The sequence below is a fragment of the Acipenser ruthenus genome, chromosome 10 (assembly GCF_902713425.1).
Source record: "Acipenser ruthenus chromosome 10, fAciRut3.2 maternal haplotype, whole genome shotgun sequence".
In the NCBI taxonomy this organism is placed as follows: domain Eukaryota; kingdom Metazoa; phylum Chordata; class Actinopteri; order Acipenseriformes; family Acipenseridae; genus Acipenser; species Acipenser ruthenus.
Window position 1 is genome coordinate 11,260,802 of NC_081198.1, and position 13,260 is coordinate 11,274,061.

General features: G+C 34.5%; 2 protein-coding genes across 6 annotated transcripts in view; one reads left to right on the forward strand and one right to left on the reverse strand.

Moving 5' to 3' along the window:
- Window positions 1-212: 212 nt before the first annotated feature.
- On the reverse strand, window positions 213-5,834 carry LOC117413155 (prostaglandin G/H synthase 2). Of its 2 annotated transcripts, none has more exons than XM_034021940.3 (10): window positions 5,686-5,834; window positions 4,995-5,111; window positions 4,732-4,875; window positions 4,325-4,468; window positions 3,760-3,941; window positions 3,334-3,417; window positions 2,719-2,965; window positions 2,322-2,608; window positions 1,948-2,095; window positions 213-1,346 (listed from the first exon to the last, which is right to left on the reverse strand). In XM_034021940.3, exons 1-10 carry the CDS (start codon window positions 5,762-5,764, stop codon window positions 934-936), a joined length of 1,845 nt encoding a protein of 614 aa, XP_033877831.2. In that variant the 5' UTR covers window positions 5,765-5,834; the 3' UTR covers window positions 213-933. The 2 variants fall into 2 exon arrangements, with proteins under 2 accessions (XP_033877831.2, XP_058887718.1); XM_059031735.1 differs by lacking the exon at window positions 5,686-5,834 and adding an exon at window positions 5,429-5,439.
- A 4,756-nt stretch (window positions 5,835-10,590) lies between these two features.
- Window positions 10,591-13,260, forward strand: part of LOC117410163 (cytosolic phospholipase A2-like) — a 29,386-nt gene continuing 26,716 nt past the window's right edge. For all 4 annotated transcript variants that reach the window (XM_034016615.3, XM_034016623.3, XM_034016631.3 and 1 more), the window contains exon 1: window positions 10,591-10,699. The gene's annotated coding sequence lies outside the window, so the exon portion shown is untranslated. The remainder of the gene's footprint in view (window positions 10,700-13,260) is intronic.

A 13,260-nucleotide genomic window follows, 5' to 3' on the forward strand; every position in this document is an offset into this window, starting at 1 on the left:
TTTTTTTTTTTTTTTTTTTTAAATGTATTCATACACACATACTTAAAAATATTAGTTTGGTTTAAAATAGCATTAATAGCCTCTGCAGCGGTCATTACCTGCACATAATTGACCTTGTCTTTCTTTAAGTACCCCTGCCTTTGGTACCTGGTTGGTAATGAGTGCTGTCAGACATCATTTCTTAAATACAATATTTATATTGAATTTATAAGTTAAAAAAATAAAATCATTTTTTATTATCCAGCATAAAGTACAAGACCATTAAAATCAAATTGATTAATCCAAAGAAATACCAAGCAAATATATATTTAAGAAAGTTTCTCAAATGTGTATATACTGAATTTGCATGTTCCTGAGAATGCAAATTATACATGATTCCATGTATTTTGCTGATTGTATAGTCAGATCATTATAGAGTGCACCACCTTTAAGTATTTAAAGGTGGGCAGAAAATTCAGGGTTGATTTTTCATTTAACAGTGCCATTGCTTTAACAGGCCTCTTTTTCTAGAACGATCACATACAGTGTACATATGCCACAGATTATGCCCCCCATTTGACTAGCAAGAATATGCAATGACATGTAACATCAATCCAGGTTATGTGCTCATCAGAAAGGAAAGGAACTAACCAGCTTGGAGGTTTTCACTAAAAATTAAGTAGTACAACTTGTAATAAATTACGTAAAAAAATAGAAATATTTATATGTACATTGTAGAAAATTTATAAATACCAAAAAAAAAAAAACACATTTGAAATGTAAAAGTGAGCAATTAGAAACATTTTAAAATACATTTACATAAATAGTATTAGAACATTTCAATAAATAAATAAATACAAATTTAAAAAGACACAGTATTCCAATAAATACTACATATTGATTTGATTTGAAATTACAAATAAAATAAATAAATAAATAAATAGCAGTATTTTCTTAAAGTTCAGAAGTCCGTTCTTTCAGTAGCAGAGTGGGGTTAACGTCACTTTTCCCTGAGTGAGCAGTGCTTGCATTGATGGTTGCAGAGCCTGTCTGATCCGGTTCAGGCACATGAAATGACGCCACTGGGCAAGGCCCTTTGACATTGTGGCAGACTAGTTTCTGCAGGGAGGCGTCCTTCACAATCTCAAAGCCCACTTTCCCACCAAAGGTGCTTGGCTTCCAATATTGCGGGGAACATATAGGATTGCCCATAAGGCCCTTGAGGGAAAAGGGGGCACCCATTTCCACCATGGTCTCCCCAAAGATGGCACCAGGTCTAGGCTTCTCCACGAGTAAACCGGGGTACAACTCCATCGCGTCAATATCTCCATATAGCTCCTGCAGTTCAGCTGCCATTTCTTTCTCGCCTGCAACACAAATACATTTGAAATGCACTTCATTAATCTGCTAGTGTTCTGTAATAATCCTGTAATGTACATATTTTAGTGGCACTGCAGTACACATCTCATCGTATGCAGGACAAAACCTCATATTGGGACTTTAAGCTACAGACTATACTGTACACTCTTATCTAGTCTTGGAGAAAACCAATTAAAGCAGTCAACAGGTATTGTAACCATGCTGACTAATATTATAAATACAATAATTATAGGAGAGAGTTTGGTCGGAACATGTTTTTCCAGATCCTTCTAGCCACAACCATGGAATAATTAAATATCTACACTTTAAAGTACAGTAATTACAGCAAAGCACCTACTTCTTAAATTCATTACATTTCACTTATTGACACAGAAGGCCGCATGAAAATCCCATTTACACGCCTTACTTCAAAAAGGTAGAAAACATTCAGCTTCAGAAAACGATTGCATAACCTATACCCTGTCACACCCATAATTAATTATAGAACCATGTCGTCAAGCCCACTGTTATTTTTAAACAAGCACCACTAAAGGTTCAAAATGATCGAGTTTACTTCCAAAGAAGCAATGTAAATATAGCAGTTCTTACCAGTGAGTTCCTCGAATGAGCGGTAAGGCTTCATGGTGAATTGTTTCCTGTACTCATTCATGGACCGGTACTTCATCTGTCTGCTCTGTTCGATGGAAGCCAGTGCTACCTTCAAGAGAGCTGGGGGCAGATTTCTGCCACCGGCGACCTGCAACGAGGGGTGATGGACAGTAAGCTACCTGGCTAGACAAAACATCCTCAAAATGCAGTACCAAGATTACCATTACAGGGATATTGTATTAGATATCATTAAAAGTTTACTCCAGAACAATATTAAAATTTCTGCCATCTGTTTACTTCAATATGGTCATTTGAATGAGTTACTGCAGTGTGGAGAATGCCCAAGCATGGGTTAAATGACAGAAGACTCTTACCCTGCCAGCAATTTGCTTGGTGAAAGACTCAGCCAGGTTGCTGATGCCATGCTCCTTCACCAGAGAGTTGTTGAAGAGGAACTGTTGGTAGCTGTACTCCTTATCTTGGATGAGGAAGGAATCAGGCATGAGAGGGTGCCAGTGGTAGAGGGTGTTGAACTCGGCTGCAATCCGATTCTGGTACTGGAATTGCTTGTTAAACAGCAGCTCAGGGTCGAACTTCAGCTTGAAGTGGTACCCGCTCAGATGCTGAACATAATCTTCAATCACGATTTTGATGGTCTCACCTATTAAAAGAAAGAAAATGTTTTTAGCAATTTATCTTGTGGTGAGATATGCAATAGTTATTTCATGTCTCCGACATTACTTTTGGAAAGTCCAGACAAGGCTAACTCACCAATCATGATAAGTCTGGTGGTTTGAAAGAGCTGTTCATCCTCCCACTCGGGGTGCTCCTGTTTCAAGATGTCACAGACGCGGTTGTGTTCTCTCAGCCAGATGGTGCCATACATCATAAGCCCAGGGACCAGGCCGAAGGCTTCATGACCTACAGCAAACCTGTGCTCCTCTGGAACATGGGGAGGGTAGTGCATGTCCACTTGAGCCTCCTTTACTGTGGGGGGGTACATCTCCCCATCAATCATCTGCAAGCATAACACACACCTTCATCAGCATAAAATAGACAACAATTTACTCTTATTTTGGCCTTTTTTATGATATTACAAATGCACAATGCAGTATTTCTGTTATTTGAAATTACTGGACACCTTTCCTTATTTAGAAATCAACAGAAATACTTTATTTCTTTCCTTGTAAGTATGTTATGGAAAGTCACACTCCAACTGCTCTTAACCTCTTAACTAATGAGTCTGAGATCAAAAGGACCATATCTTAAAGGCCTTTGATGTGCCTTTGTTAAATAATTACATTTTCATTCCGACCATGGGCTGCTATTGACTTACTGTGATATCAGTAAGTCAATATGTGCTTCAAGTGATAAAGTAATGCCTACCTGGTATTTCATTTTTCCATCTTTCTGGAGCCTGAGTTTGTGCTGCCTGTCAAGGGTCTGTCCATATATATGGGTTAAGTCAACCTAAAACACAGGGAACAGGCCTGTCAGTACACTTGTGATACGGTGCAGAGCGGCATTGTGAGATAGTGGGTTCCTTTCAGGACAAGACTGATCCAGGACAAAATGTAATTACAACTTGTCATTAAGTACTAGGATTACTCATACTTTTTTCAGGAAAACAGTAAGTGCTCTTAATACTTTTTGTATCCATCTAGCCTTGGGAAACGTTATTCTAATTAAGCAGACATGGAGTGCTTTATTTAAATATGAATGCATTTCATAACACTGTAACATTAGTTTATATATTTTAAAGATATCTATTCTATCAAGGTGCTTTCTTTCAGCTTCTAGATGTATACTTACACCATGTCCAGTTGCGCTTGTGAAGGCAGGGCCCTTTTTTTGATCTGTCTTGAAAAACTGATGGGTGAAGTGCTGAGCAAAGAACGCAAACATCAAGCTGGAACCTTGAGGATCCGGGATGAATCTTTTTCTCAGCAAGAATTTTTCCACAATTAATTTTGCATCGGGAAGTGTTTTCTTTCCTTTTAAATAAAAAGAAGGACACCATTAGGTTATGCTTTTCATCATGCATATATATTAAAAAGTTCCTGAATAAATCTAGGTAAATACTTAATAGCCATCATGTTTCAGAAGTAGTACACTGATGAGTGAATCACAGTACAACATGCAGATACTGAACGTGGGGTTTAAAATTCAGAATAAACTTGATCTGATGCACTTAGTCCTGTTCATCCTCAGTCTGTTGAAGCGTGTATATGCTTCAGTGAGTTAGTCATGGATCGGACTACCTACACGTGCACGTCCATTAAGATTTTTCTGTGTTACTTCAATGAGAGATTTTGCAGCGGCTGAGGACTGTTAATTTGACACTTAAGAAATCCATGGCGTTCTGCCAATAGCTCACCTGCCACTCCCATAGGTGTTGGGCATCCCTCCGGCACGGGAGGAAGGCTCCTGGTGTAGTAGGAGAGATTAGAAAAGGCTTCCCAGCTTTTGTATCCATAATCAAGATTATAGGTAGGAGGACTATCAATCAAGTGAGACCGGGCTGCAATAAATACAATAAATCACAATATTATTACATATTATTAGCACCAAGTACTGCAATTTCACAGCATATGCTCTATTATTAAGTTTAGACATGCTGTTAGTAATTAATATGGATATTCACAAAATAACATGTTAAGAAAATGATATCATCCAATTAAATTGAACATTCTTACAATAGAATCTTTCAGAATAATCACTTGTGGGAAAGTTATGTTCATATAGCTTGGTTTAAATGTCCTGTTTAAAATGTATTTTACTTACATGTTAATACATAACTCATTATAAAATCCCTTAGAAATGAAATGTTGTTAATAATGTTCCAAAACCCCTTGAAGTGTGTAAGAAAATAGTGCACTGCATTTGGGCTGGGCTTGATGGCTGCCTTTATCCTTGTAAAGAATTCAGCTGCAAGAAAAAAAAGAACAAAATTCAGTTTAACAGAAATCATAGACCAGATTGTAATTAAACAAAGTGCATTTAACAGGTCTAAGTGTTCATAAGCAAATTCTACTTTATATACTTACGGGTTGTACAGTTTTCTCCATAAAATCCAGTGCCTGTGCAATCACATTCGTACTGGCCAAACCCCCTTGTCATACACACTGCTCTGTTCTGACATGGTTGAGAGCAGCATGGGTTTGCTGTAATAGTAAAATGCAGTACGATGTTAGTTTGGCTTCACAGATCGGCAATTTTATATATATATATATATATATATATATATATATATATATATATATATATATATATATATATATATATATATATATATATATTCATTCAGGCTTAACGTTTACACATAGCCTACAAAAAACCGAAACTTTCAATAAACGGTCACGTTCACAACCAACCAACTACCATAATGAAAATCTATAATTGTTCACATTTGTAGACTAGTTCACGTATAGTACGTGCAGGAATAACTAGGAATACACGCATCCGTAATAAAATGTCTTACCTGCATCAGTGGCGATTATATATATATATATATATATATATATATATATATATATATATATATATATATATATATTCATTCAGGCTTAACGTTTACACATAGCCTACAAAAAACCGAAACTTTCAATAAACGGTCACGTTCACAACCAACCAACTACCATAATGAAAATCTATAATTGTTCACATTTGTAGACTAGTTCACGTATAGTACGTGCAGGAATAACTAGGAATACACGCATCCGTAATAAAATGTCTTACCTGCATCAGTGGCGATTGCTGCGGCAATAAGTAAAACAACTGATACGATTATGTTCATTCCAGTGCCTTGTAAGAACATGTATTCCAAGTATGAACCTTTATTAGACGGAGTGTATCAACGCTAACCTCGTAAAGTAAAATTGAACATTCATTGAACAGCAAACCATTTATAAGACTGGGCAAAGGGAGGCGTGACCGCGGAGTCTCGGAAGTGAGTAACAGATTAACCACTCTAAACACTTGAACTAGTAGGTTACTCAAGAGCAAAATTATAACGTGTAATTAACTGTGTAAATACTTGTAGTTAGTGTAACAGTATTTGGAATTGTATTCAACAATTCAAAATGCTAATCTAGAAAAATACACGATATCATTAAAAAGAGTTTAATTTAAATAATAAAGATAATAGGGTAATAAAAAATATAGTATACATCAGCAACGTATGACTGGAGAATAAATTAATTAATTAACAAATAAATCCATAAATACATTTTACCTACAGTTTAAGTTTAAGCTATATAAAATAAATTACAAATACAGGTGTTACAAACAAACAGCAATAGTGGCCTTCGGGATCAAGCATGTTTATTGTTATTATTATTATTATTATTATTATTATTATTTATTTCTTAGCAGACGCCCTTATCCAGGGCGACTTACAATTGTTACAAGATATCACATTATACATTATTTCACATTATTTTACATACAATTACCCATTTATACAGTTGGGTTTTTACTGGAGCAATCTAGGTAAAGTACCTTGCTCAAGGGTACAACAGCAGTGTCCCCCACTGGGGATTGAACCCACAACCCTCCGGTCAAGAGTCCAGAGCCCTAACCACTACTCCACACTGCTGCCTATATTATTAGTGTGTCAATAATAATAATAATAATAATAATAATAATAATAATAATAATAATAATAATAATAATAATAATAATAATAATAATAATAATAATAATAATAATAATAATAATAATAATAATAATAATAATAATAATAATAATAATAACAGGAGTAAATAACATTTGTTGTTATGTCCATACATTTTTTTTTTCTGCTTGGAATTTAAATCTTGGTTCTGATCGCCCTGGATAAGGGCGTCTGCTAAGAAATAAATAAAGTACTCAATCTCACACAGACCCTAAGGCAATGAACCTCATTAGGCCTATTGCGAATGATTGATTTAAAGGTTTACAAAAACAAAATAAATAATAATAAAAAAAACAAACAAAAAAAACGAATCAATCGTTCAACTTGAAATAACAATCTAACAATACAATGGGAGGCAGCCTCACCCATCTTAAGTACGCACTGCCGTCGACATAATTGAGCTCCCAATCAAGATGTTTTGTGAATAGATAAGAATGAGGAAGAGTACAATAGAGTTCACGGTGTATGTAAAGTAGCCTATTTAAAACGTTCTTCAACGTAAAGAAGCACTATTGCCACTGTTTCTTGTATATATGTAACCCAAGGCGGAGGTATAGACCTGCTTATGGGTTCAGGTGTTCAGGTGTATAATTTTTTTTTTAGAAAATCCTTACCTAAGTACTGTCCTACTTCCTGAAAAGTAAAGATTCTTATGTAATTTGGATAAATAAGTGTAAAAGTTCTCATTGATATACTGTAGCTGTTATCCCCTGCTATATTATTATTATTATTATTATTATTATTATTATTATTATTATTATTATTATTATTATTATTATTATTATTTTATTACAGCTATTATTTCGGATTAAAAAAATAATTTAATTACGAAAGTATTATAGGAGGGAATCAATGGGACATCGAGGAGTGATTCAGTACCATCTAGTGGGGACATTTATGCCTTTAAAAAAAGTTACAGCATGCACATATTTGGTATAGGGTGCTAGCAGACCCATATTTTAATGTACATTAGGTTTTTTTTTATAAACAAACATAATACCAAAGAAATTGAGTATGCTATATTATGTCACAAATACATATTATCACCATACACTGTCATATCCATAAAATAACTTTATTCTGCCATTGCTATAACACAACCGGATCATAAATAGAAAGCTCTACCGTTCTATTATCTAGAATTCGTGTTTTGTAAATGATTTTGAAAGTAAATGATTTGTATAGTTTCGTTTGCATTGTGGATTGTATAGTTCTTTACGGAGGTATCCAATTGTGATGTAACTTATCAAGTCACACTATGCTAACAATTTTGTGAAAACCTTGCATGGATACAGTTAAAAATAAAAATTAAACAAAAAAATAGTTTCCTCTTTTCATCTTTGTGAAGTGTCCAGCTGTTTTAATCTGTACTGATAATAACATTATTATTAGAGTCCAGCAGGACAGCTTTTATGATTGATTTTAACATCCTTCCAGGACATTTCATACTCAGAGTGTGTGTTGAGGTCACTCTGTCAGTAAGGTGGATCTGTTAACCAAATGCAATAACCAAAGATGCGTGGAAATGTATGTCTGGCTTTTGAGGTTTTTAGTCATACTGAATTTGAATTGACATTAATTGCTGTGTAATTTCCATTATTGCATTAGTGTAAATTATACAGCTGCATTGTAACCATTGTGTGTCATCATATGTCTTCATTGGACTGGTTTAAAATGGTTTAAAATAAATTTTTAAAAAAGTGGTTCTCGTTGAACCAGTTATTAAGTCTTTGGAACAGTAACAGACTAACGTTAACACCAAATAAACATTCATGATTAAAAACAACCATTTACTATAACACTTCTGAAAAGGTTTGAAATTCTTCATCTACAGCCGTTACCAAAAGTTTAGCATCACCTAGAATTTTAAGATTGAGGCCTAATTTCAAATGTCAATTTATTTTTCATTTTTTGTCAGTTTTTTGTTAAGTATATGGAAAACTAAAAACGGTATCTAATTCGATATATGAACGTAATTTAGCTTCAGAAAGTCAAGTTTCATTTGACTTTCTGAAGCTAAATTAGTTAAGGCTATATGGTGATACAAAACGTATGGCCACAGCTGGCTATATAGAGGATTTTATACCCTGAAACAAAATGAACTGTGTTCCACTATATGTTCTCCCCAGTGCAATCGCATTAAAACATTAACACCGTGGAAATTGTATAGAGTCTTATCAGGGTTTATGAAAATTCTGATGAAATGTAGTATTATCTGGCCCCTTTGACTTGCAATGTTTTTCCATTGTGTGGGAGTCTCGCAGCAATGAAACAATCTATATCTCTGTAAAATAATCTCATATCAGCCCCAAATTTCACACAAATTGAACACACACAGGTATTTTGTTTCCAAACATATGGTTCAAGTCTTAAACAACACCTCTGTTACTTTACATGCGTATAGTCAGGCAGATAATATACAGCGTTTATCAAGATGTCATTGCTTATCACATTTTCATCGTGAAGAGCACATAAAAAAGGATATTCTGCACTGAATTTGTGAATTGGAAGCATTCAGTCTTTCATGCAAACCCTAAGACAGAGAGCCTACGTTTCATGCAAAGTCTTTCATGCAAACCCTAAGACCCTACGTTTACTGTAGATAATATATATTTAGAGGCTAACAGACTAATTATAATAATGAATAACATAACAATTACTGAATTAATCCTTCTACTTGAGGAGATATATTTGTGTAGAAAGCAGCGTTATTTTGGTTTATCTGAAGTGTGATGTGTTGTCTTTAATGTTAATGTATATACTGTAGTAACGTTTATAGTGTTTTGCTGCAGCACCTTATTTATCTTCACAGTCGTTGTATACGGTAATGTATACAGAAATCCGACATTATACAATCCAAATACAGTGCAAAAGCCACAAAGACAGATTCACTAACAATGTACTTCAGCACAAAGTTTGCACAAAACTATTTGTAAAATGAAAAAAGAGATTGTTGATAAACATTACCTATACTGTTTTTTTTTTCCTTTAGAAAATAAAACTGCTTTTAAGTTGCGTACAATGCGTAACACTACTAATGTGTACTTTTACATTGTATCACAACATTAACGTTTTAAAAATTTGCTAGAAACGGAGCAACACTGTGGTTAACCAATTGTAAGATTTATATAATTGATCCTAAAGCACCCCCTGCTGGAAAGTCAACTTTCAATTTGGGTACTTCATGGCTAGTTCATATACAGGAAAAGCTGCCTTGCCCATTTTCTTCACTGGAGGGACTAAGGGGCGGGTGATATATTGTAATTGGAGCAATAACACTGTTCAGTGGGTCTAGACCGGACTCTCAATTGAACATATTAGAAAAACAAATGTTCAGTTGTTAACATTAGAAGCGATATTTGGAGTTACCCCTGCACTTGTGCAATAGATTATTATTATTATTATTATTATTATTATTATTATTATTATTATTATTATTATTGTTGTTGTTGTTGTTGTTGTTGTTGTTGTTATATATATATATGCATGCTTATCTTTTTGTGGACAACAACATATTTATTATTTAGTGATTTAGGATATGATTGGAGTGACTGGAATACGTTTTAATGGCTTGCTCATTAAAACGTATTCCAGTCCCTATCGATTGGTCTGTTAGAGAACAGAGTCATATAACTTTATAAACAATTTTATTGGATATTTACAGAACCAGCATTTACCTTGCCAACGTAAATGTGTATGTGTGTGTGCGTGTAGGTTTATTGCTAAATACTAGTCGTTTTAATTAGAACTTAAGAAACATTAATTAATCATAAGTAATCACCTTTTCTAACATTGCTGTCTACATGCAAAACATGCCCCTAAAAAATGAATTTGCGGTAAACCTGGTCTGGGATTTTATATACCTGCTGGGTTCCCAATTACGGTAATCTGGTCACTGGCTAATTTTTTGGGGGGGAACTGCTGCTTTAAGAGGGCGGCCTCTTTGACAGTCTACACCTCCTACTTGTGCGAAAAAAAAAATCGAGCAGAACTCGACTGAAGTTTCTGTTTCTAAACTCGTTTTGTGTGGATCGCATCTGACCTATTCTGGATTGATGGATTGATACGTTATTCAAGGTACAGTCACGTTGTTGTTTTTTTTTAACGGTAAGGGGATAGAGGTACAGAAGATATCATAGTCACTGCAAGACTGCAAGGGTGGCGAAATACACTTTCTAATTGTGAAAACGTTTCTGTCGCGTTGGGAAAAAAACGACCTCATCAGTGGAGAGAGAGAGAGAGAGAGAGAGAGAGAGAGAGAGAGAGAGAGAGAGAGAGAGAGAGAGAGAGAGAGAGAGAGAGAGAGAGAGAGGGGGGGGGACTGTTATACAACGAGGTATTAATGTAATACATTTGCAGTGCAGCAAAGCTAATGTTGAATTAATTTCAGGCACAGTGAGAGGAGTATCTGGAACTACAATTATTTAACATTCAATAAAAAATAATCATAATAATACAAAAAAACTTTGAAAGTTAGTTGAAGATAAATAATCATACATAATATATATATATAATATAATCATGACTGCAATGAAAAGCCACACCTGAGCCGATTTTCATATTTATATTGAAAACTGATTAAGTTGAGATAAAAGTGTATCTACTGTATTATGATGACCCTGATCAAACAAATTCTATTATTTAATAATAATAATAATAATAATAATACTAATAATAATAATAATAATAATAATAATAATAATAATAATAATAAGGAATTAATGAATTGTTATTATAATGCATACCCATGAGGGAAGGTTTATGCTTCGTTTTTCAATATGCAACCACTACTAATATATTATTAATAATTTGAGGTACACTCTTAATATTTTCAATGTTATGGAATCTGTGACCTCAAATATTGACCTAATGCGTTGAAATATTGGCTTGATAACTAAGGGCATGACAACTAATAGCCTTAAGCGAACCAGTAACGGAATTTGTGCATGTGAAATTCAAGGATTTTTTTGCTTATTATTATTATTATTATTATTATTATTATTATTATTATTATTATTATTATTATTTGGTTATTTGGCGAATTACAGGTGTAACAAGGCAATACAAGGTTACAGTGCAAAAACAATATTTAAATACAGTGTAGTTTACAGTAAGTGCAAATACTTCTAGAATACAATATGAGATAGCTAATAATTAAGACAATTTGTATCTACGATGACATTATTATTATTATTATTATTATTATTATTATTATTATTATTATTATTATTATTATTATTATTTATGAATTTGCCAGACATCTTTTACAAACGTGACTTACAGGTGGTACAGGGCAATACAAGGTTACAATGCAAAAAAAATATTTAAATACAGCGTAGTTTACAGTAAGTGCAAATTCTACTAGAATACAATATGAGATAACAACTTATGAGCAAGACAATTTGCATCTACGATGACATGATAGTAGTGCAGTCGCGCAAGGATAGTGCATCAGCTGAGCGTCCAGTAACATGGTAATTTCCCATGGCCTGCGGTTTCGTACATTTTTGCGCTTGGCGATCCAGGACTGCACGTAGGTGTGTCCAGCCCAAGTTGCTGTTGTCAGTGTAGACCATCCCACGCCAGGACACTATGGCTGGAGAGGCTTCTGACATGTCCTACAGCAGAGATACTTGCACTGGCATGGAATTACTTTATCAATTAAACAGCAGTCCCATTATTAATCTTGTAAACTTGTACAGCAGCTCAAATGTGTTCATATCTGTAGAATTCTGAAAGGGTCTATAAGTTTTCCTTAAAAAAACACAATTGTTGTTCTTTTAAATGTTGTGGTGGATGACGGTGCAGTGTCACTGCATGCTAGAGTCTTTCGTATCAGGGATGTGTTTATATTACAGAAGGTGTTTGTAAGGTCTTAAATCAGGGCAGGGCTGCTGCTGGCATTGAGATGCAGTTAATCCTGAGCTGGCACTGCAGTTCAGGATTCCTGGTAAACAATGTATAATAATACATGTCAGGTTTACTGGTCACTTTTGAGCTGGCCTCTCCTCTTGTGTTGAACACATTAACCCCTACATTTACAGTGGTGATAATCACACAAGAGTTTTCACAATTGCTCACTGGGGGTTTCTGAAGCTGTATCCAGCCTTTTTGTTGAAACATCAGCAATTCAATATGAATTTGCTATTAGCTACTGAAATGTAATTACAGCTGCTTAATTCGTTCTTTAAGGGGTAAATTAATACTGCTACCTGTACACAAATATTCTCTCTGTCAACCCACAGTGGAGAACTAATCAGAACTAATCAGTACTTTTGGCATGTGTGTACAGTAAAAATAGCTAGAAAAGTAGGGAAGTCTTACCAAAGTTGCATCACTTATTGCACAATGGCTGAAATAACCCATTCACAGATAAAACTCTCTGGACAGGAGATGTTCGCCCTAAGAACATCCTTTGAATCTGCCCTCAAAACCCAAAATAACAACTGTTGCCAGAAACCTCAGGGCAAAGTAGACTACCCTGAAGAACTTTTGCATTAGGCATGCTTAAAAGAATAGCTTACATGTTTTTGAAAATTCACTGTTGCAGCTTCTATGACTGGTCATATCTCATAACCCACTTGAGCTGCCAACTCCATATATTTTTAATGTTATGGGAACTCATTAGGTAAAATCTA